Source organism: Macaca nemestrina, chromosome 2 (genome assembly GCF_043159975.1).
Source record: "Macaca nemestrina isolate mMacNem1 chromosome 2, mMacNem.hap1, whole genome shotgun sequence".
NCBI lineage: Eukaryota > Metazoa > Chordata > Mammalia > Primates > Cercopithecidae > Macaca > Macaca nemestrina.
The window spans coordinates 36,794,062-36,815,384 of NC_092126.1; the positions used below are offsets into that span (position 1 = coordinate 36,794,062).

The following is a 21,323-nucleotide window of genomic DNA, read 5'->3' on the forward strand; positions in this document are numbered from 1 at the left end:
GGAGGCTGAGGCAGGGGAATCGCTTGAACCGAGGAGGTGGAGGTTGCAGTGAGCCGCAATCGCGCCACTGCACTCCAGTCTGGTGACAGAGCGAGACTCCGTCTCAAAAAAAAAAAAAAAAAAAAAAAAAGTTTAAAATTTGTGTAAGTAAATTGCATTTACATTAAGTGAACACATTTTATCAAAATACTTCGTATGTAAATGGAGCAATATATCTGTATTAGTCCCTTCTCACACTGCTATGAAGAAATACCCAAGACTGGGTAATTTATAAAGGAAAGAGGTTTAATTGACTTATTTCTGCATTGCTGGGGAGGCCTCAGGAAATTTACAATCGTGACGGAAGGAAAGGGAGAAGCAGGTACCTTCCTCACAGGGTGGCAGGATGGAGTGAGTGCAAGCAGGGGAAATGTCTGATGCTTATAAAACCATCAGATCTCGTGAGACTCTAACAGCATGGGGGAACCCGCCCCCGCCATGATCCAATGATCTCCACCCTTGGTCCCACCCTTGATATGTGGGGATTATGGGAATTACAATTCAAGATGAGATTTTGGGTGGGGACATAGCCAAACCATATCAATATCAAATAAAACATAGTTTCCAGAAAGGAGAAAAAAAATTTACTTAGTAGTTAGAGTTAATGAAAGGATTTTTCCCCTTTCTCAAATTATTCTTATTTTAAGGATTTTTAATCAGAAAATCTGGGTCTGGGTCACAGCTCCTCTCCATAAGTCGTTCAGTAAAGAAATCTTAGATCATTTCAATTATTGACTCCAGTGAACTGAATGGTAGCCCCAAAGATATGTCCATGTCCTAATCCCCAAAACTTGTAATTACCTTATATGACAAAATGTGATTAAGGACCTTGAGAGGAAAAGTTTATTCTGGATTATGTAGGTGAGTTCTAAATCATATGCAGAGAGAGTCTGAAAGACATATGTGAAGGAGAAGATGGTATGAACTTGGAACAGAGAGATGGAACCACAAGCCAAAGAATGCCAACAGCCACCAGGAGCTGAAAGAAAGGACTGCTTCTCCACTAGAGGCTCTGGAGGGAGCCCAGCCCTGACTACACCTTGATTTCAGACATTTGGCCTCAGAAGTGAACCATGAGAGACTATACTTCTATTATTTAAAGCCAACAAGGTTGTAGTAATTTGTTACAGCAGCCACAGAAAACTCATACACCGAGGAAATGAGTATATACCAATTAATATAATTAATTAGCATACAGTAATACACGATTTAAAGATTAATCCTTAAAACATACAGACTTTGAAGCAAAAGAGTATCCCTAAATTATAAAATATAAAGACACAAAATACAATGATACAGTAAGCCCAATTCTTACAGTTGAAGCTTAGAAGCAAATTATTCTACAGGACTTTACATGTAACACAAACTGATTATCACTGAGTGAACATAGGTGGGACCCTATAAGCAGAAGTTTTACCTAATCCCTAAATATTCTGCAACAATAATAAAGTCTAACAGGCAAGAGATAGGAAAATAAATTATGCTTAGTCTTCCAAATAAGACTAAGAAATCAAGTGACAGAAATATTAAATGGCTCTAAAATATCCACAAGTGAATGTGGCTTCTGAAACTATGCATCACTAAGTACAAAGGACCCAACTATGGTCTGGCTAAGTGGGCAAAACCACCCAGAAACTTGACAAAAGGACGAGGATGACGTGGGGAATTACAAATTTTACAGGCCATAACACTTAGAAGAGGTCATCTGAAAAAAAGAAAACACCTTTATGATCTGGAAACGATTTGGTCTGTCTCTTAAACAAGAAAAAAAAAATAATGAAATTACTGTAACCTCTCTGAGTCTCAAAATCCTCACCTTTAAAACTGGGATACCACAGCCTCCCTCCTAGTGTTAATAGTGCTCCTGTCGCCGGGCATGGTGGCTCACATCTGTAATCCCAGCACTTTGGGAGGCGGAGGTAGGTGGATCAACTGAAGTCAGGAGTTCAAGACCAGCCTGGCCAACATGGTGAAACCCTGTCTCTACTAAAAATACAAAATCAGCCAGGCATGGTGGCACATGCCTGTAATCCCAGCTACTTGGGAGGCTGAGGCCGGAGAATCGCTTGAACCTGGGAGGCAGAGGATGCAGTGTGCTGGGATGGCGCCACTGCACTCCAGCCTGGGCAAGAAGAGTAGAACTCCGTCTTAAAAAAAAAAAAAAAAAATCGGTGCTTCTGTCAGAGCAGTACTGTGAGGATGAAATGAGATTACACACAGTGCTGGCCTATGGTCTGGGTCACAGCTCCTCTCCATAAACTGGCTGATTGGCAGCTAATTACACTTGCTTTCTGGATAAAAATTTCCAGGAACAGCTAGCAGATTTTTTAAAAACCCAAAAGACAAAAACAGTAAAACATTTAGAAACAGAAAGCTATTTCTCTATTCTTTTGCTATCTGGGGGTCTCAGCACTTACCACATCACTAGCGCTAGAGAACTCGTTATTAACCAGACTTTCAAGAGCCATCCAACGAACTGGCCTGTTTTCATTGTCCCCCAGACAGTGATAGTCCATGGGGAACAAGTCTCTGGAGAGGGCATTGTCTGTGATCTTAACTTGAAGTGTGTCATCAATGCTGAAAAGTAAAGACATGAACATCAAATGCAATCAAGAGTATTAAAAAGTAGGGATTACCACCACCCTTAAATAAACACAAGTCCCACTGTGACTTGCAGAGAACCCCAAATCCAGGAAGCACTCTATATCAAGTGACAGCGTAAAGCTCATGGCACCTACACACAGTTCCTAGCAGCCAGGTCTTTGTGGATGACTTCCCTTCTGGCCAGGTAGCTCATTCCACAGGCAATCTGAATAGCCATGTGTACCAGGTCTTGTTGAGAAATTGCCTGTGGTAACAAAAAATGACATGGTTTGCAAATAGCACACAAATATGATGGCACTTTCTTACTTTATTTCATTCCACAATCCTACACCATCCAAATATACTGCTTTAAACCTACACACTGAATTTTTAAAAGCTATTTCTTGACCAAGAATATGTTCCCATATATCCCTGTACTTATATCAACTATAGTCCTTATTATTCTATAATCTACCATTTACTCTCTGTCTCCTTTCATCTGTTAGATGTGTCTCCCCAATATCCAGCACACAGAGCAGCTGCTCAATACATCTGCTCAGTGAATGCTGAGTTCTCAAGGTAATATTTCAAATGTTTATAATTCAGTAATCTTTTTTTCTCCCAAAACAGTAGTTTTTATTAGGAGATTCTCTCCTCAGGATTATTTTCAAATTAACAGAAGTCTAAGCCTGGTGCAGTGGCTCATGCCTATAATCCCAGCACTTTGGGAGGCTGAGGTGGGAGGATTACTTGAGCCCAGGAGTTTGAGACCAACCTGGACAACATACTGAGGCCCTGTCTCTACACAAATTTTTTTTTTTTTTTAATTAGCCAGGTATGGTGGCATGTTCCTGTGGTCCCAGCTACTCAGGAGGCTGAGGTGGGAGGATTGCTTAAATATGGGAGGTTGAGGCTGCAGTGAACTGTGATCACACCACTGCCCTCCACCCTTAGTGACTGAGATCCTGTCTAACGAAACAAAAAACAAAAAAACCCAAAGTACAAGCCCCTAGCTTTTTCTGCTGACGTGCTCCTCTAGGTGGATGACAGTACTTGGGGTGGAGGAATAAAATCCTTCCCCAGGTAATGCAGATGAGCCACAGGCTCTAACCACTTGTTGAGAATCCCAGCTTTAGTCTTGTCAATTTATAAAGCATATCATACATATTAAGCCAAATACTCAATGCAGCCTTTGAACCCATTTTCTCCTGGCAACTATAATAACTATACTACTATAAATCCTAAAGCAACTTAATTGGACTACAAGATATAGCAGACAGCAAAAAACCCACTAGGCTTTACTACCACTACCATCATAATATGCATGGTATCTGACCTTAGCTTCACAGTTATAAACACAAGCAGGGAAGAGAAACACTCTTAGATGACTGCCAACTTACAGCCAAGCATATTTACAATACATCCAATTACCACCCACAATCTAGACCTCCGGTCATCACCAGGCTTTGGTATATATAGTATGAACCAAATGGCTCTAGAAAGTCTGTTTCCATTCCTAAGAGGAAGATCTAGGACAAGTACCCTCAGTTATCAGGAAAACACCTGAGATGGCATTACAAAGGGTTTGAGTTCATTATGAATAAGTACACAAGAAAAATATAAGGAAAACTTCAGCATCAGCACAGTGTAAGCCTCAAGGCGGGAACATAAGCCAACATTTTCCTTTAAACCAACAGGTTATAAATATCTTGTGGTTCATTTGAGGTTCTTTTTTGCAGGCCTTTAAACAGTTTATATTCAAGAACGTTAATATCTACTTTCAAAGACATTATCAGAAACTTCTGGTAAATAATTGGTATTTGGGCAAATTTTTCTCACCTGTGGATTATTGGCCTCTACTAACTTGCACTGCCGTAAAAACAATTTAAGATTCCCCCAATTCATGTAAGGCAATATCACCATGGGCTTTTCTCCTTCTTCTATACACACATGAGTAATAGGAAGAAGATTTCTATAAAATAATAAAAAATTGGGAGAAAGACAAAGGAATCCAAAATGTTAGGGGCTTACTTCTAATAAAAATAATCTAAAACAAAACAAAATCCCCAAAATACTTAAAAACATGATTACCATTAAAAATGTAAAACTATAAGTGCTCTGTATTTTAAACCAGACTTAAGTGTTCCCCATATATGTGCACATATCGCCATATATGCACATTCTTGGTAGGGCGAAGTCATAAACTCAAAGTTGCTTCCCGTGGGCTGGATTCTCTGAAGGCACACTCTAACCACACCGTATCTTTACTCCAAAGGGCAATTCATCAGAGACATCTAAAAACTGACTTGCCCAAGAGTGTATTATGATAATAAAATCCCATTTACTCCATATCACACATGAAAAAGAAAAAAAAAAAAAGGCCCAATCCAGACTGTGGTCAAGAATATTGATCATCAAAAAGGTCTCTAAAAGGCTGAAACTGCCACAAAAGCCAAAAAGTCCTTAGCTGGTCACACTGGATTTAGAATCAGATTTTTGAATCCTAGATTTACCAGTTACTATCTGAGTGACCATCTGTCTCTTGGCTTTGGTTTCCATTCTTATAACACAGGGACCCCACCAACCATAAAAGGTTGCTGTGATGTGCAAAATAAAACCAAGCATGTAGTGCACAATCCTGTTCCTGTTTTAATTTCTATGGCACACATACGTACATTTCATCCTATTGTCTAATAATACCTCCTCCACTGACATCTGGAAATAACTGCTAATTTTTCCCAAGGTTATATAACTTTTTACATAATTATATCATTTTCCCCACTAAGCTAAAAATTGCTAGAAGACAAAAACTAAGGTAAACTCAATTTTTACACCCAACACTTTGTATTCTATGCTATATAAAACAAACATTTAATAACAAATAACAGTAACAAATAGCCTTAAAACATTCCTACTCCTTAACTTAGCAAATTCTGCTTCTAAGGATGTTTAATAAGGAAATACATCAAACATAAAACTAGTTAATGAACAAGGACAGTTAATGTGATATTAGTAAAAAGTAGCAAACAGCTTGAATGTTCAAAAGTAATGAAAGAATAACAGGATAATATGTCACAATTGGTCACGATATGAGAATATGAGTAAAAGCTTATCTTATAAGAAAGATACAAAATTCACATTTGCAAGATAATTATAAAAATGGAAAAAAATAATAATAAAGGTCTGCATAGAAATATGCAAAGAGTTGAGTTGCTTTAAGTTGTGAGACTATAAATAATTTCAGCCTTGTTTTCTGCATTTCCTAAAAATTATCTTAATTGAGCATGTATCACTTTTTAAACCCCAGTTATAAAACCGTGGCACAATCACCAATGCACAAGTGGCAAAGCTGTGTGCTCCCCTCATATTTGCAGAAGTTGCTAACATGGAAAGCACTGACCCTGAGGAGGTGGGAAAATGAGGACTTAGAGATCAGTAAACCTGTAACAGGCAATCTCTCTATAACCACTTGAGTGGCAGCGATTAGGAGTTCCAGTTTATATGCAAGGAAATCCACGCTGGGAGAGAAAGTTTAGGTAACCTCCCAAGGACAAAGAGCAAGTACACGGAGGAAAAAATACAATCTTCATCTGATTCAATAATCTTTGCATTCCCCCAGACCACTAGACTTTCTCTCCAGAGGAGCAAGGGAGATCACATGGGAGATTACAGAGCCCCTTTCCACCAACTCCCACGAACACCAAAATGACTACGGGTTTACACTCAGGATTAACTTGGGCATACCATGATTTCAGGGTAAACACTGTTGCCCAATCTATTTAACCCACCAAAGATTACTTCTGTTTCTTTCTTTGTGACTGAAATTCATTTAGCAGAGTTAAAGCATTTTATCCATTAGATTTGCTGGATGAGGTCAAATCTTTTATTCCACTACCATAGGATTAAAAATCCACTGGTAGAGGTAACAAACTTCATGAAAATGTTTCAAAGTACAAATGGCTGTTTTTTATTCTGCCCATTTTAAAATGAAAAGGAGGATAAAGGGGAAGGTCTGGATCTCTAAGAAGAGTAAATGAAAGCAGGAGGTGCTATAGAGAAGAACGAAGGTAGAGGAAGGGTAGGTTCTGTGGGGCTTGATGTAGGAACTGCCTCTAATTCTCAGTCTTTTTGAGGGTGCTTGCAGAGGGAGAGCTGTGAGGCATTTGGTGGAAGTGTTCACCATCAGGCATCCCTGGGCCAATGAAGGGGCCAAACCACAAGCAGAAATAGCTCAAGAGTACTTTGACACGAAGCACTTCTAATGAAATTAGAATAGGTTGATATCTTTTATTTATACAGCTATTTTCACTTATAATAAAATTATTTTCATAAATTCCAGGGGAAAAATGTGTGAAAAGAAAGGATTTCAAAATGCTTTAAAACACCTCAATACTTGTAAAATCCTTAACCATGGAATGTTAAAACATGAAGCAAACATGCTGTATTACATACCACAACCAGCTACAAAGGTAAAATCTGAAAACAGGTGTCTTTTCTTGCTGAATGTATTGGGTTTACTTGATAAATTCTATAATATGATCTCTGAAGATCATTTCATTTTCATTCTTTCTACCTAACACAGTTCCAAGTGCAAAATGGGTACTGAATGAATTAGAATAAAAGAATGAACAAACAAATACATAATATAGCTATGAATAGTCTATACATATCAGGGATCAAAACCAAATGTGTGATAGGCCCTGGTCACCTTAAAAATGAAATGAACTGCTACAGCAAATGGAAAGAATAATATACTTTCTACATATTGATAATGTGTTTTATTCACTGTAACTAGGAGTCCTGCTATCACCTCATAGAAGGAAGAACTATTAAGCATAATCAAGCTATAACCTACCTTTACAAGACTTTCCTCAAGATTGAATGCCCAGTATCAAATAACCCCAATTTAGTATGTCATGTCATCCCCTAAGGACCTCCTGAGACTACTAATTCATCCTGGTGGGATGCTGCAAAACCTTACAATCTAAAACTGCATGAGACACAACACGGCAAATGCTTGCACTGAGCATTTTTCAGCCAAGGCATCTTTAGGGCTACAGTGAATATAAAACTGTTTCTTGGGAAAATTCTGGCTTTCTCTACACTTATCCCTGCTACTCATGTCTGTGCTGAGGTGATGCAAACCTTTCACTGGGGTAAAAACATTGGCTAGGTACCTAAGTAATAGGGTAACAGTATACACTAGGATTAAACACCTTTGGCCCTTCTCCCTAGAGTCAGTGTAATAGACCATTAAGCACTTTCAACACTGCCAAAAAGGACAATATTCCAACTGTTTCCTTCCCTTCTGCTACTGCGATTATCAACTTTTAGCGTTTCCTTCACCCTTGGTTGCCCAGAAGCTAGGAGATGTTTTATGTTCAGTTACAGTAAAAATATTTGTTCTCCTTACTGCTGGCTTATTGGTTTTCTTTTCTACCACCACAATGCCCAAAACCTCAGTTTCATTTTCATTATCATTTTATTTATCTTACTATGGCTACATTCTTTTTAGGTCCTCAAATTCTTTTGAATATGAACCAAAATATAACCAAATTCAAGAGTAAGACTCTGGGTAGTCACCTTATTTTTCAGCAGAACTCAAGGAACTGTCTAAATTATACAGAAACTAAAATGTATTTTTTCAGAAGCCCATAAACATCTTCCAACAGGGATGACTACAGTTCTATTTTTAAACATATGTGATCAAATTTTCAGCAGACATACAAATTATGTTGACTCTACATAGTGCTTTAAAAAAAACTTGCTCTAATGTTGATACTGTCACACATTATGATGTTATATTTAAGCTGTTTCTGGCTCAAACGGTAGAAGTTTTTGTTATAGTTCTGTGAACAGCACCAATATCAAGCTTTTAAAAAAGGTCTTCATGGCCGGGTGCAGTGGCTCACGCCTGTAATCTCAGCACTTTGGGAGGCCAAGGCGGGTGGATTACGAGGTCAGGAGATCGAGACCATCCTGGCTAACACGGTGAAATCCCGTCTCTACTAAAAATACAAAAAATTAGCCGGGCATGGTAGGGGGCGCCTATAGTCCCAGCTACTCAAGAGGCTGAGGTAGGAGAACGGTGTGAACCAGGGAGGTGGAGATTGCAGTGAGCTGAGATGCACCACCGCATTCTAGCCTGGGTGACAGAGCGAGACTCCGTCTCAAAAAGAAGAAAAAACAAAAAGAAAAAGGTCTTCATACAGAACTATAAGTATTTTTTTTTAAATCATGCCATGGCATAATGATTGTATACCAGAAATTAGTTAAATAAAATGCTGTACGTCCATTCAGTGGACCACTATGTAGCTTCTTTAAATGGCTATATGGATTTACAGTTGCCAACATCAAAAGTCAGATACATTGTTTTGTTAAATTAAGAAGCATGTTAGTTTTGTCAAAGACAACAATGGTATTATGATTATAAAGAAAAATATATTCTTTTTATTGAAAATAAATGCTGGATATGCAATAAAAGTACTCAGATGTCTAATTTATGGTAAAATATTTATATACACGAATATATAGATACTAATATCTAGAGATATAAATCTCATAAACATACACAACACAGAAAATATGGCAAAATGTTAACTATCATTGCATCTAGAAGGAAAATTTATTCATGTTTATTGTACTTGACTTTGAGGTCCTATACGTTCAAAATCTCATAACAAATATTTTTTAACATATGTAAACAATCATCCTATTTTGTAAAGGGAAATATGCACATAAAATGTATAAATTATTTCTGGGAAGATTAGCTAGATTAGCTATGATTATCTAGATGTGGGCTTACATACTATTCTTTGTTTTCTTTATACTTTGTTAAGTTTTGTACAGTGAGAATGCATTTCACTTTTATATTCGGAAAAAAAAAATTAAGCTATTCCACAAAGCGTTCAATTCAGAAGTCATCACAATGTCCTGCACATAAAAATGATGCAGCATCAAGCGTTGCCACGCTCAACACCAAAATGCTGGTGGTTTCTCCTCTCACCTGTGATGAAGACCTCGCAGCTTACAACTTTCAGTGAGCATCATTGTCACCTGAATTTCAGAAGCTTGATCTATATATAAAGAAAAGAAATTGTCTTGAATAATAATACTACATATATGGCATTAACATTTTCTGCTATTAGTAAATAATTATCTTGGACTATAAGGTAGGTAGGTTTTCATTATAAGTTACAGGTAAATCTAAATAGATCTAGATAAAAATTCTACTGCAGTCTCATTAAACAAGTCAATTTTCCCAGAAATTTTTATATTAAAATCAATTAAGTTTCCATAAACAAAGCAGAAAATGCAATAACATACTGGAAAAATATATGCCACACATAAGGCATATATATTGCTAACTTCCTTTTTTCCTATTTAAATAGCTCATATAAATCAATAAGGAAAAAATTTGAAAAAGAGGCAGAGGATATAAACACACAGTTTACTGAGAAAAAAAAAAACAAATGACACACAATACAAAACGACTCATAGCCTCAGTCCTAAGTAAAGAAGTGAAAATTAAACCAGTAGATGCCATTTCCCCTGTCAAATTGAAACACAAAAAATTCCACTATCTACTATTGAGAGTTTCGGCAACAGCGTGAGAAAACAGGCTCATCAATAGTACCTTGGATAGATAGAGAAAGCAACATGTAACAAAATTTTGAAATGCAGATATACTTTGCATCGTCAATCTCACTGTTAACAGATATAGTCACAAAAGCTCATCTATGTATAATGTAACAAGAGCACTGTTCAGTGGCAAAAAACTCAACCACCAAAGTACCCATTAACAAAGAACTAATTAAACTGACACAATGGGATACTATGTGGCTACTTTTAAAAAATGAGATAGGGCTATATGTACTGACAGAGGAAGATCTCTAAGGTATATTAAATTTCAAAAACAAGGTACAACTTGTGTTTACATATCCTAATATTTCTTACATATTAAGGAATTGTTTATGTATGATGGCTACTTTTCAAGATGGGAGAATTTACGTTTTCTATTCTGTTTATACTTTCTAACCCAACAAACATTACAGGTATAAAATTACTACAAAAGTTATGATTGGAGATTATGGCATATTCTGTTGCTTGCTTCTTTTTACTTCTCTGTGGTTAAAAACAAACAAAAAGAACTAATAATACAGTAGTAAAAATTAGTTAACTTCCATATGATAACCAAAATTAGAATTATGCCATTTTACTTTTAGCTTCTAAACTTACGGTTTTTGGTCCAAAGTAGCAAAACAGAACAAATTAACTTTTAGGTCAAAGTTTTTGAAACAAAAACATGATAATGCAATTTACCAATATCTTTAAGTCTACATCTCCAAAGGAATTTTTAGGCCCTCAAATATTTGTACAAATCCACAAGGATTCCTCATCTTATAGGGAACACAACCTTAATAGTAAAAAGGAATTTCTCCACTACTTGAAAAGAATATTTCTTATTATAAAATTGCAAATGCAGCCAGGTGCAGTGGTTCACACCTGTAATACCACCACTTTGGGAGGCTGAAGCAGGGGGATCACTTAAAGCCAGGAGTTCAAGACCAGCCTGAGTTGGAACACAACAAGCCCCCATCTCTATTAAAAAAAGTTTTTTAATTAGTTGGACATGGTGGTACACACTGGCAGTCCCACCCACTGAGGGGGCTGAAGCTGGAGGATGCTTGAGCCAAGGAGGTCAAGGTTGCAGTGAGCCACGACTGCACCACACTGCAGTCCAGCCTGGGCAACAGAGCAAGACCCTGTCTCCCAAAATAATAATAATAAACAAATAAGAAGTGAGTTTGAATTTTAAAAAATAGTTTTTAAATGTTAAAACAAACTTAATAGTATAAAATACTATTTATTCTTAAAAACCCTTTCAAAGAAACCCAAAATGAATTTTTACATCAGTAGTAAAAACAGCAATAACAATTTGTAAAGCTCAGGCTGGCAACATGGTGAAACCCCATCTCTACAAAAAAAAAGTAAGCAGGGTGTGGTGGCGCACACCTGTAGTCCCAGCTACTCAGGTGGCTGAGGTAGGGGGATTGCTTGAGCCCAGGAGGTTGAGGTAGGGGGACTGCTTGAGCCCAGGAGGTTGAGCTATGATTGCGCCACTGCACTCCAGCCTGGGCGACAAAGTGAGACCCTGGCTATAAATAAATTAATTAAATAATAATTTATAAAGCTTCGGACCAATGCAATAAGAGGCAGAAAGAAATATGAAAGACTGGCAAAGCCAAGATTCATATTCTAGACCCACCTAGGAAAATGCTGAACCAACAATAAAACCCATCCCACTGAATTCAGATACTATGATTGTCACATTTGGTCTTTAAATGTGGAACTGTCAAAGCTGAGAAATCTCAAATTTCATTTACTTCCACATCTACCCATTGGAATCTCATTCCTACTTCACTTCTCTTGCTTCACTTCCATTACTTGCTACTAAGTGTTCCCTTTCCAAGCAGCTTCTCTTAGTTAAGACTATTGTAGGAATGTAAAATGGGTGGACAAAAAGCCAAGGATCTGAAACATTCGATACTTCTTTGGAAAAGGTGCTTCATACCAATGTGTGCCGGAATAAACTCTACGTGTCTACAAACTGCTTAAAATGTGGGATTTCTTAGTAAATGGCAGAATGTGCCTTTATTACTCTTTCTATAACCTAAATAATTTCTAATGAAATTATGGCCAGGACTACTGGGGGCTAGTAGGATCTTTTCAAGACTGAAAACTAGTAATAGTTGTAGGTCCCCGCCCAGTTAAAAAGACTTTACTATTCCCTCAACTGGTAAGGAGATCTAAGTACAACAAATGGTAATTTCAGAATGTGTCATTTTGTACTTACTTTTTTCAAGTTTTTAATTTTGATAAGCATGTTCTATTAAAGCAAAGGACGCTTGAATGATGATCTAAGAAAACTCAATTGAAGATAAAATAACTTTTATCCATTTAGTAAGAAAAACTCATTTTCTTGGATTCCTTTCCCAGTCTCAATAGTCTTTTAATTTTACATAACGAAAGGTCTATCTTCAAGATGTATACATTTGAAAAGAGTACTAATTAAATATATTCTAAAAGTTACAAGGATGCACAAAATGATTTTTAAAAACAAGCACTTGTTTACTTACAAAACTATAAAAATTTAGTAGCTACAATAAAGAAAATAAGAATTTAATACCAATAAACCCAAACTGATTCGCTTATTTTATGGAATTCAATTTCACAATATTTACTGTGTAAGATTCAGGCTGCTAATTTCAATCTCCAGAAATTTATACTGGAGTATCTATGAAGTCTCTGTAAAAAATTATGAATATTTTTAAAAGTCAAACTCCAATTTTCTACTTATGCCTAAAGGCAAAGGTCAGTGCTTTCTAAAACACTTTTTTTTTTTTTGTATTTTATGCTACACTTCTAATTGTGCAACATGTAACAAAGCATACAGATTTGTGAGACTTTGGTCAGCTCTATGTGGCTACAACAAAATCTAAAAACAGAATTCCAAAATAATCAATCTCAGAGACAGTCATGTGGTGCTATCTCTCTAACAAATTCGAGGCAAGTATCCTGGTCAACGCACTTCCCCTCTATCCCCCATAAGGACTCACTGTGCTTTCTCTTATTTCCGCACAACTCACAAAGAACATTATAATTACAGACGTAAAGCATAGAAACAACCAGTGACTACAGGTCAAGCATATACGGAAAGAGAAGTCTTATCTCGTGAAACAGTCCAAGTATACTCATTGTGTTTTCTTATCACTATTATTTCCTTTTATCTCCCCTTCCAATCCTAAATCAACCCAACTTTATATAAAAACCTCCTGCCTTAATTCAGAACAAGTCAATAATAGCTCAGTTCCACACAGTCTATAGAATACTTACAAACCCCAGAAGAAATATTTGAATTAAGGAGACTCCTTAGGAAAAAAAAAAATGAGAAAAGAGTAACAAAAGGCTGTTGTTTAATAACCTTATGGCTCAAATTTTACATTTACAAAAAGTAATATGTAAACTCTCCCAGTTAGAAAACCTACTGGGACCTAACTTACACTTGGTCTCAGTCAAAGGACAAGAAGGGATGGACCTAACATAAATATTCCCCTTTAAAAGTGTTTTTGGTGCTGGGAAGGGGTGAATGAATAAAATAAATATTGAATGATACAGTAAGTTAAACCATTTATTTAGACAAGATCAAAGAGGTGTGTGTGTATGGACGTATTTGCAGCAGCCTTAAACAAACAACTTTGTTCAATTAAAAGCAATTCCAAAGATTTTTTGTTAGATTGGCACAAGCCAACTTTTTACAAACAATAAACATAAACCCTTCGTACTTCCCATGTATTCCTTTAAGTAAATTTAGAAACAATTCTTATAAATTAACTTCATAAACTGTAAAATTTTATCGCTTTTTACTCATAAAACTGAATTTAGTCTTCCCTTCAGTTTCTGAAGGCAAAGTGCCAAATTTGTTTTTAGAAATTATTACTATGCCTTCTCAATTTACATCAGACCTGACACACATTAAGTACCCTATAAATCATCACATTTTTCTTTCTCTCTAAATAAGCAAATAAGACTTACTTCAGAATTACTATTATCATTTTTTAAAATTAAAACAGGATCTTGCTCTGTCACCTAGGCTGGAGTACAGTGGCATGATCAGGGGTCACTGCAACCTTGAATTCCTGGGCTCAAGCAATCCTCCTACCTCACCCTCCTGAGTAGCTGAGACACAGGCATATGCTACCACACCGAGCTAATTTTTTTTTTTTTTTGTAGAGACAGGGGTCTTGCTATATTGCCCAGGCTGATCTTGAACCTATGGGCTCAAGCAATCCTCCTGCCTTAGCCTCCCAAAGCATTGAGATTACAATTGTGAGCCACTGCATGCAGCTCTTAATTCAGAATTATTTAAGCTTTTACAAGTATCTGTTGTAATTACAATTCTAATATTTTTTAAAGTCTTGCTAATCTACCAGTAATAGGAAATAGGCCATATGCCTGCATAAGTAACACTGTAGTATCTCGATAGGGAATCTTTAATTAAATAACTTATATACATCAATAAATTAAAAATTAGGTATCACATTTCAAATGATGGCCCAAAAGAATAATATTTAGTAAAAACAGGTATTCTGTTCATGACAATATAAACCAGTGCTATCTTTTAGAGGACAATCTAACAATATCTATTAATTTTTTTTTTTTTTTTTGAGACAGAGTCTCACTCTGTCGCCCAGGCTGGAGTGCAGTGGCATGATCTCGGCTCACTGCATCCTCCGCCTACTGGATTTGAGCAATTCTCACGCCTCAGCCTTCTGAGTAGCTGGGATTACAGGTGTAAGCACTGCACCTGGGCTCTATTAAAATTTTAAATGTACACACCCTTAGGCCAGCAATTCCAACTATGGCTATACCTGCAAAAGTATACCAACATTAGATATAGTAACAATGAAATCAAGTGGATGCAGTTTGACTTGCAATTAACTGAGTAATATCTAACAAATGTCTCATGTCTTAATTTAGCAGACTTCTGTTTTTCTATACCTAATGAGAACCACCCAAATTTCCAAAACAATTAGGCTCCTATAAGATAATTTTTGTTTTAAGCTAAATTAACATGGATTGATTTAAAAGGTATGGCACACACTGGGGAACTGAGATAGAATTTTGCTGGCATGAGCCACCTGAGACAGAAGAGCATCACGGAAATACTATGGAAAAAAGATCCTACCTTTAACTGTTTTGACAAATGCTTGTTTTTCTTTATTTGGATCTTTTTCATCTATTAAAATCCCATGGAAAATACGCCCAAAAGTACCTAAAAGGAAAAGTAATAATTAATGAGATCATATAACCTTCATAAAATTATAGTACGAAACTTTCTGGCACAATATAATATAAAACAAAAATAACAAGGGCATATGTGATCAACAACATTATTCTAGCCCTAGAGTAAAAAGACCCAAATCTTTGGTTTTAACAACTGTTAAAAGTTTTTTGTAACTATTACACACCTTGTTTTCAGAAACACCATATTTAAACTAAGTATATGAAAATTTTCTGAATTATACTAAATAAACTAATGATATAGCCAGGAGCACTGGAGCTCAGTAATGAAGTATCCACAATGGCATTTATGAGTTTCTAGGCTTAGCCTCAGAGAAATGACGAAAAGACAAAAATGAACTTTCCTCTACTGCAGAGCCTTAAAAAGTAGCTTCAAGGGAAGGCCAAGGGGTACAAGTTTTGGATCCAGACAGTCCTAGGTTCCATTCCTTCTACCACTCTCTCCTCAGAAGGTCTCAGACAAGCCAATTAGACTCTTGGTTCACTAGTAAAATGTGTTCCTAAAAACTCTTAGCATGAGAAGAGGCTGGGCGCAGTGGCTCATGCCTGTAATCCCAGCACTTTGGGAGGCCGAGGCGGGTGGATCACGAGGTCAGGAGATCGAGACCGTCCTGGCTAACACAGTGAAGCCCTGTCTCTACTAAAAATACAAAAAAATTAGCTGGGCGTAGTGGCAGGCACCTGTTGTCCCAGCTACTTGGGAGGCTGAGGCAGGAAAATGGCGTGAACCTGGGAGGTGGAGCTTGCAGTGAGCCAAGATTGCGCCACTGCACTCCAGCCGGGGCAACAGAGAGAGACTCCGTCTCAAAAAACAAAAACAAAAACAAAAAACTCTTATAGTAATAAGAGAAGTTAGTTATGACCTTTGGGGGTGCTGGGGAAGGAGTGATTAAAAATGAACTAAGAAAATCCACCTAGATTTTATTACCAATTTTGTAATTGCCCATAAAAAGCTCCCAAACAAGATGATCACTGAAAATCAATCTCATTTTACTCTTTTTCACTAGAAAATTGTTTACTTTCCTTCCTTCACAATTTAAAAGATAAGCTTGCAAATAGTTTCACTTAGATGCGGCTGCCATGCATACAAATAGGCTTGCTCTAAGGCCTTTCGCTCTATGAGGTGGAGTTGTCTGTATCCATGTATCAGGTCTCACTGGGGCCTAGAGACAGAGTAACTTGTATGCTCCAGGCAGAAAAGACTTTGGATAATCTTAATTTAAGACATTTTGCTTGAAGCTGAGTAAATACCTTCAAACACTCTAGTCAATACACAGAGCGACACACCCTGACCTGTCTTCCTCACAAAGGTTCTCCCTTCTCTCTCCACCCAAGTTCACCTTGCTTGACTGAGCTTTGTAACTCTCTTGCACTGCAGCGCTGCAAAATCTCCTGTCTCCTCTTCCCAGTACCTAGTCCCATTTTTAAATATTACTGCCAAACATAGATTTACATATACTTAAAAACAACGGATATAAGGAACATACACAAAAATATGTATGTACATATTACTTTACCACAATGTTACAGCAATTCACATTCCTACCAGCAACGTAAAAGAGTGTGTGTTCCTCCATACCCCCGTCAACCTAGAAATTATTTTTACTTTTTCACAGTCTAACGTAAAAAAAAAAATCGCATGTAACTGTTGTTTTCTTTGCATTTATCAGATTTCCAGTGAACCTGACCACCTTTTTAAATGTTAATCAGCCACCATATTTTCTTTTCTGAAATCAAAAGAATTTTAAAATAAACTACTATGGGCCTGAAAAGACCAAAAAAGAAAAACTCTACCTGGTTCAGAATTCCTTCTTCTCAAACCATACCACTACAACAGATTGCCTATTCTATCCCACTCAGAGCCCAAAAGAAACTGCAAACATAACATTATTAACTGATCTCTCTTTTTTTTATTCTTTAGGAAATGCTACCTGGTCTACTTACTCTCTTCACATTGCAAACAGATCTGCAAACTAGTTATGCTTAGAAATCAGTCAACTGTAACAAGTGGCGATCATGCATTTTAAGACATATCAGAAAATCTGCTTCCATTAATTACCATTTGCTAGTGGGGACAATTTAAGTACCTGACTTAGTTGTGATTGACCTAAATGTGTCCCAACCAGCAAAGGAATACATAAGGAGGACTCAAAAGTATCCAAAGCATTCCAAGCTGAATTACGGTGGGAGTAAAAAAGTAATTCTCTATTTAACAACATGAAGAGCTCAGTGCAGTATTTTATTATTAATTTCTGTCCTCTTCTTTCAGCATCTCCCTAATCAACATCCTCCAACTCAAAAAGGAAAGCAAGGCCCAGTGAGAGGGGAAGGGAAGCATACTAATACCCAGCAAACACTATTATGTGTTAGTTCATTTACTGTACCTAATTTCATCTCATCTTTATAACTAGTCTAAGAGATGACAACGCAGTCCAAATTTATAGAAGAGGAAGCTGGAGACTGAAGACATTATGTGATTTCTCCAGTCACACAGAGAATAAAATGTGGGATTAGAACTTAGGACCAAAACCAAAGCCCATGTCCACTCCTTACACTACAACCCCTAAGTCATCTGTCAGAGAGAAGGTAACTTAGAATATTTCAAAGAGACCTGCCAGGTAGTAATCATTTTAAATAAAAACTAAACAGATAATACACCTTAAACATAGCAAACAATAATACACATGCTTTAATATACTTGAAAATAAAGAACTGCACCAAAGTTGTACAAGGCACATTAAAGTATAAAGAAAAAATAAAAATAATTTTGTAAGAGAAAAACCATACACTGCTTCTTATCCTTATCTTAGACACAAAACGAGATGAAAGTTTTTAAATTTTTGAAAAAAGTGTTTATAGTGGTAACATTAAATCATACTTAAAAAACTGACTTTGAGATAATAAATACCTTCTTGGAGTACATCTTTTAGAGTTATCCTCTCCCTGGATATTGCTATATCCTTCACCTTGGCTTTGGCTTCCAGAAGAGTGACACTTCTCAAGTCGTTCTTCTCTATCCGCAAGGTAGGATAACCTAAGGAGCCAACAAAGCCAAACCAAGCAATATAAATACCCTTATTATGGTATTGGGGTCAACTAGTTCAGTTAGAACCTCAGGACTCAAGTCGCAGGAATGAGTGTAAGAATCATAAAAGGAAACAGGCATATATATGAACTAGGAGAGTTATTTGAAGCCCACACTAAATGTTAAAGAAATGTCTTCTCGCCCACCACAACACTATTCCAAAATGTTAAAATTCTAAACTGCAACAAGAAATCCTAAAAATAGCATTACCATGACCACCACTTCAATTGCCTTTTAGCCAAATGAAACAAGCTTGACCTGTGAAATTTCATTTAATCCCTCTTATGGACAGTTTTTCTCCCAAAAGATTTTCTAATATAATTTCATGACAAACCAACTTTTCAAATGAAGATTTTTTTCAAACATCTCATTTGAAAAGTTGGTTTGTTTGAACAAACAAAAAGTTTCAAACAAAAAGTTATTTTTGTCTGCAAAGGCTTTGTTTACAAACAAAATACATAATCAATTTAATTATTCTGGTAATCCTAGCAAAACCATTGTGAGATTCAAATTTATTAAGTTCCCTTAATTCCCATTCATTCTTAATTCAATGACAGCAAAAACAGAATTTAGTTACAAATTAGTTTTCACTTCAAGAAAAAAAATGTTAGAATAAAAGGAAAATCTGGTGTTAGCAAGTAGAAGTTGCAATGGCATCTCTAATGATTTATTAGCTTTAGCAGATATTGGGAAGAAACCTCCCCTCAAAATTAGTGGACCTACGCAATGATCATCGATGGTTGTCAGGAGAACCATATGAAAAGTTTTGGGCAACTTTACAAAGGATGTAGGCTGACACCACCTGAAACCACTGATTGGCAGCAGTTTGACTGTGATAGACTATCTAGGTGTGTGGAGTACATGCGAATGTTTATGTTTAATTCTACTTGGAGTTCTCTTAGTTTCTTGGATCTGTGATCTGTTGCGCTCTGTTATCTTAGAATATTCTTGGCTACTATGTCTTCAAATAATTTTTTCTTCCTCTTTTTCTATCTGTAAACAAATGTATTTCTATTGACCTTTTTAAAAAGTGTTTGTTTTTAGCATATATATGGTAAGTAAATTATCTAGTTCCTTACGGTAATGGCCACAATTACAAACAAGTAAATTTCTTATTGATGGCAACAATCTTTAAAAGATAAATTTATTTCCTTTGACTTTATTTATTTATTTATTTATTTATTGAGATGGAGTCTCACTCTGTTGCCCAGGCTGTAGTGCAGTGGCGCGATCTCGGCTCACCGCAAGCTCCGCCTCCTGGGTTCCCGCCATTCTCCTGCCTCAGTTTCCCGAGTAGCTGGGACTACAGGCGCAAGTCACCATGCCCAGCTAATTTTTTGTATTTTTAGTAGAGACAGGGTTTCACTATCTTAGCCAGGATGGTCTCGATCTCCTGACCTCGTGTTCTGCCGGCCTCGGCCTCCCAAAGTGCTGGGATTACTGGCGTGAGCCACCATACCCGGCCCCTTTGACTTTTTTAAGAAAGTATTTTAGCATATATAACAACAATTACCTGCCTCTTTGAGGTCATATATAACAATTAAGAATCCATTCTAATGAGCCAAGATTGAGATCTAAATATCAAATGCAATGATGTGCCTGTTCTGAGTAGCTTAAACTACTTTCACATCTATTGTATTTCCTAAAAAGCATATATTTCTTTCTTCATTAGTGGGAAGAGTAGCTGCTATTATTATTTCCCTTAAATTTCGTTTACTCCATTATGCATTCTCCCCCTCCTTTTTCTTGCCACTGTCTTATTGAAGAAACTGGGTCGGCTACCCTGGAAAATGTTTGGCTTCTACTTCTTCAAGTAGTATTTCCTATAAACTGTAAGTCAGGTCTATAACCTTGATTAGATCCAGGTTAACTTGTAGGGGGTGCAGTAGGGAGAGAAAAGAACGCTCCATGAATGGTACATAATATCCTTGGGTACAAAATATCTAGGTCCCTACTTTTAGTAACACTGAGTTCATCAGTGTATTCAGGTGGTGACAGCCTCATCCCTCAATGGCAGAGTTCCCCATTTTCCTTTTAATCACTGATGATCTTTTTCTGAATCAACTATTTCATCAGGAGTTGCACATGCGATTTTTCTAATTATATAATTCCTTCCACATTTATTAGCTGAGAATCATCTGTAAAGAAACATTTTCTCTCATCCACCACCATCTGGTTACCCTGAAATACAGTTCATGTAGTCAGTTGGTAGAGTAAGGTATTCATTGGAGCCTTAGTTACCTCTCATAATGAACAATTTTGTTAAACAAGGTATTGCTACAAATTTGTGCATTTTTACACATTTTACATCTTAATTCATTATAGTCATTATTCATTTTGATGATCGAATGGTCCCATCTTTAGCCAGTGGGAGTTCTTCAAGTCTTAGCTATTTCCTTGATATCTGACTCAGCAACATGTCCCAGGCTTATCTTGTTCACTTCCTGACCCAGACCTGCAATCAGCCATTTCTCCAAAAAATCCTGGTTCTTTTTCATGGGAGACAGTACTAGAAAACCACAATAGGGCACTGGGTAGAGGACAGATATTCTTCATCTTATTTTACTAAAGAATAAATGCCAGTCCAAAAAAGGAAATCAGATCCGACATTCTCAACTCTCCAGTTGAGAATAACTTCCTATTATGATTAAAAAACAATGTAGTCTTTATCATGGCCCATAAGCCCATCAAACAATTCCTCACAATCTAAAGTCTCTGTCTTTATGTAGCTCAATGGTTAATTAAATATAGT

The 21,323-nt window shown here is 36.7% G+C and overlaps 1 protein-coding gene across 2 annotated transcripts in view; it reads right to left on the reverse strand.

The window, feature by feature from the left end:
• The window catches only part of LOC105469888 (receptor like tyrosine kinase), an 89,977-nt gene that overhangs the window by 13,591 nt on the left and 55,063 nt on the right, over positions 1-21,323 (reverse strand). Inside the window, exons 8-13 of one of the 2 annotated variants that reach the window (XM_011721465.3) lie at positions 18,395-18,520; positions 15,371-15,457; positions 9,629-9,698; positions 4,462-4,594; positions 2,778-2,887; positions 2,457-2,616 (exon numbers count right to left, since the gene is read on the reverse strand). In XM_011721465.3, the coding sequence (XP_011719767.2) occupies positions 2,457-2,616; positions 2,778-2,887; positions 4,462-4,594; positions 9,629-9,698; positions 15,371-15,457; positions 18,395-18,520 (686 nt within the window). Of the gene's footprint in view, positions 1-2,456; positions 2,617-2,777; positions 2,888-4,461; positions 4,595-9,628; positions 9,699-15,370; positions 15,458-18,394; positions 18,529-21,323 lie in introns of both variants that reach the window. The other variant, XM_071090938.1, reaches the window with a different exon arrangement.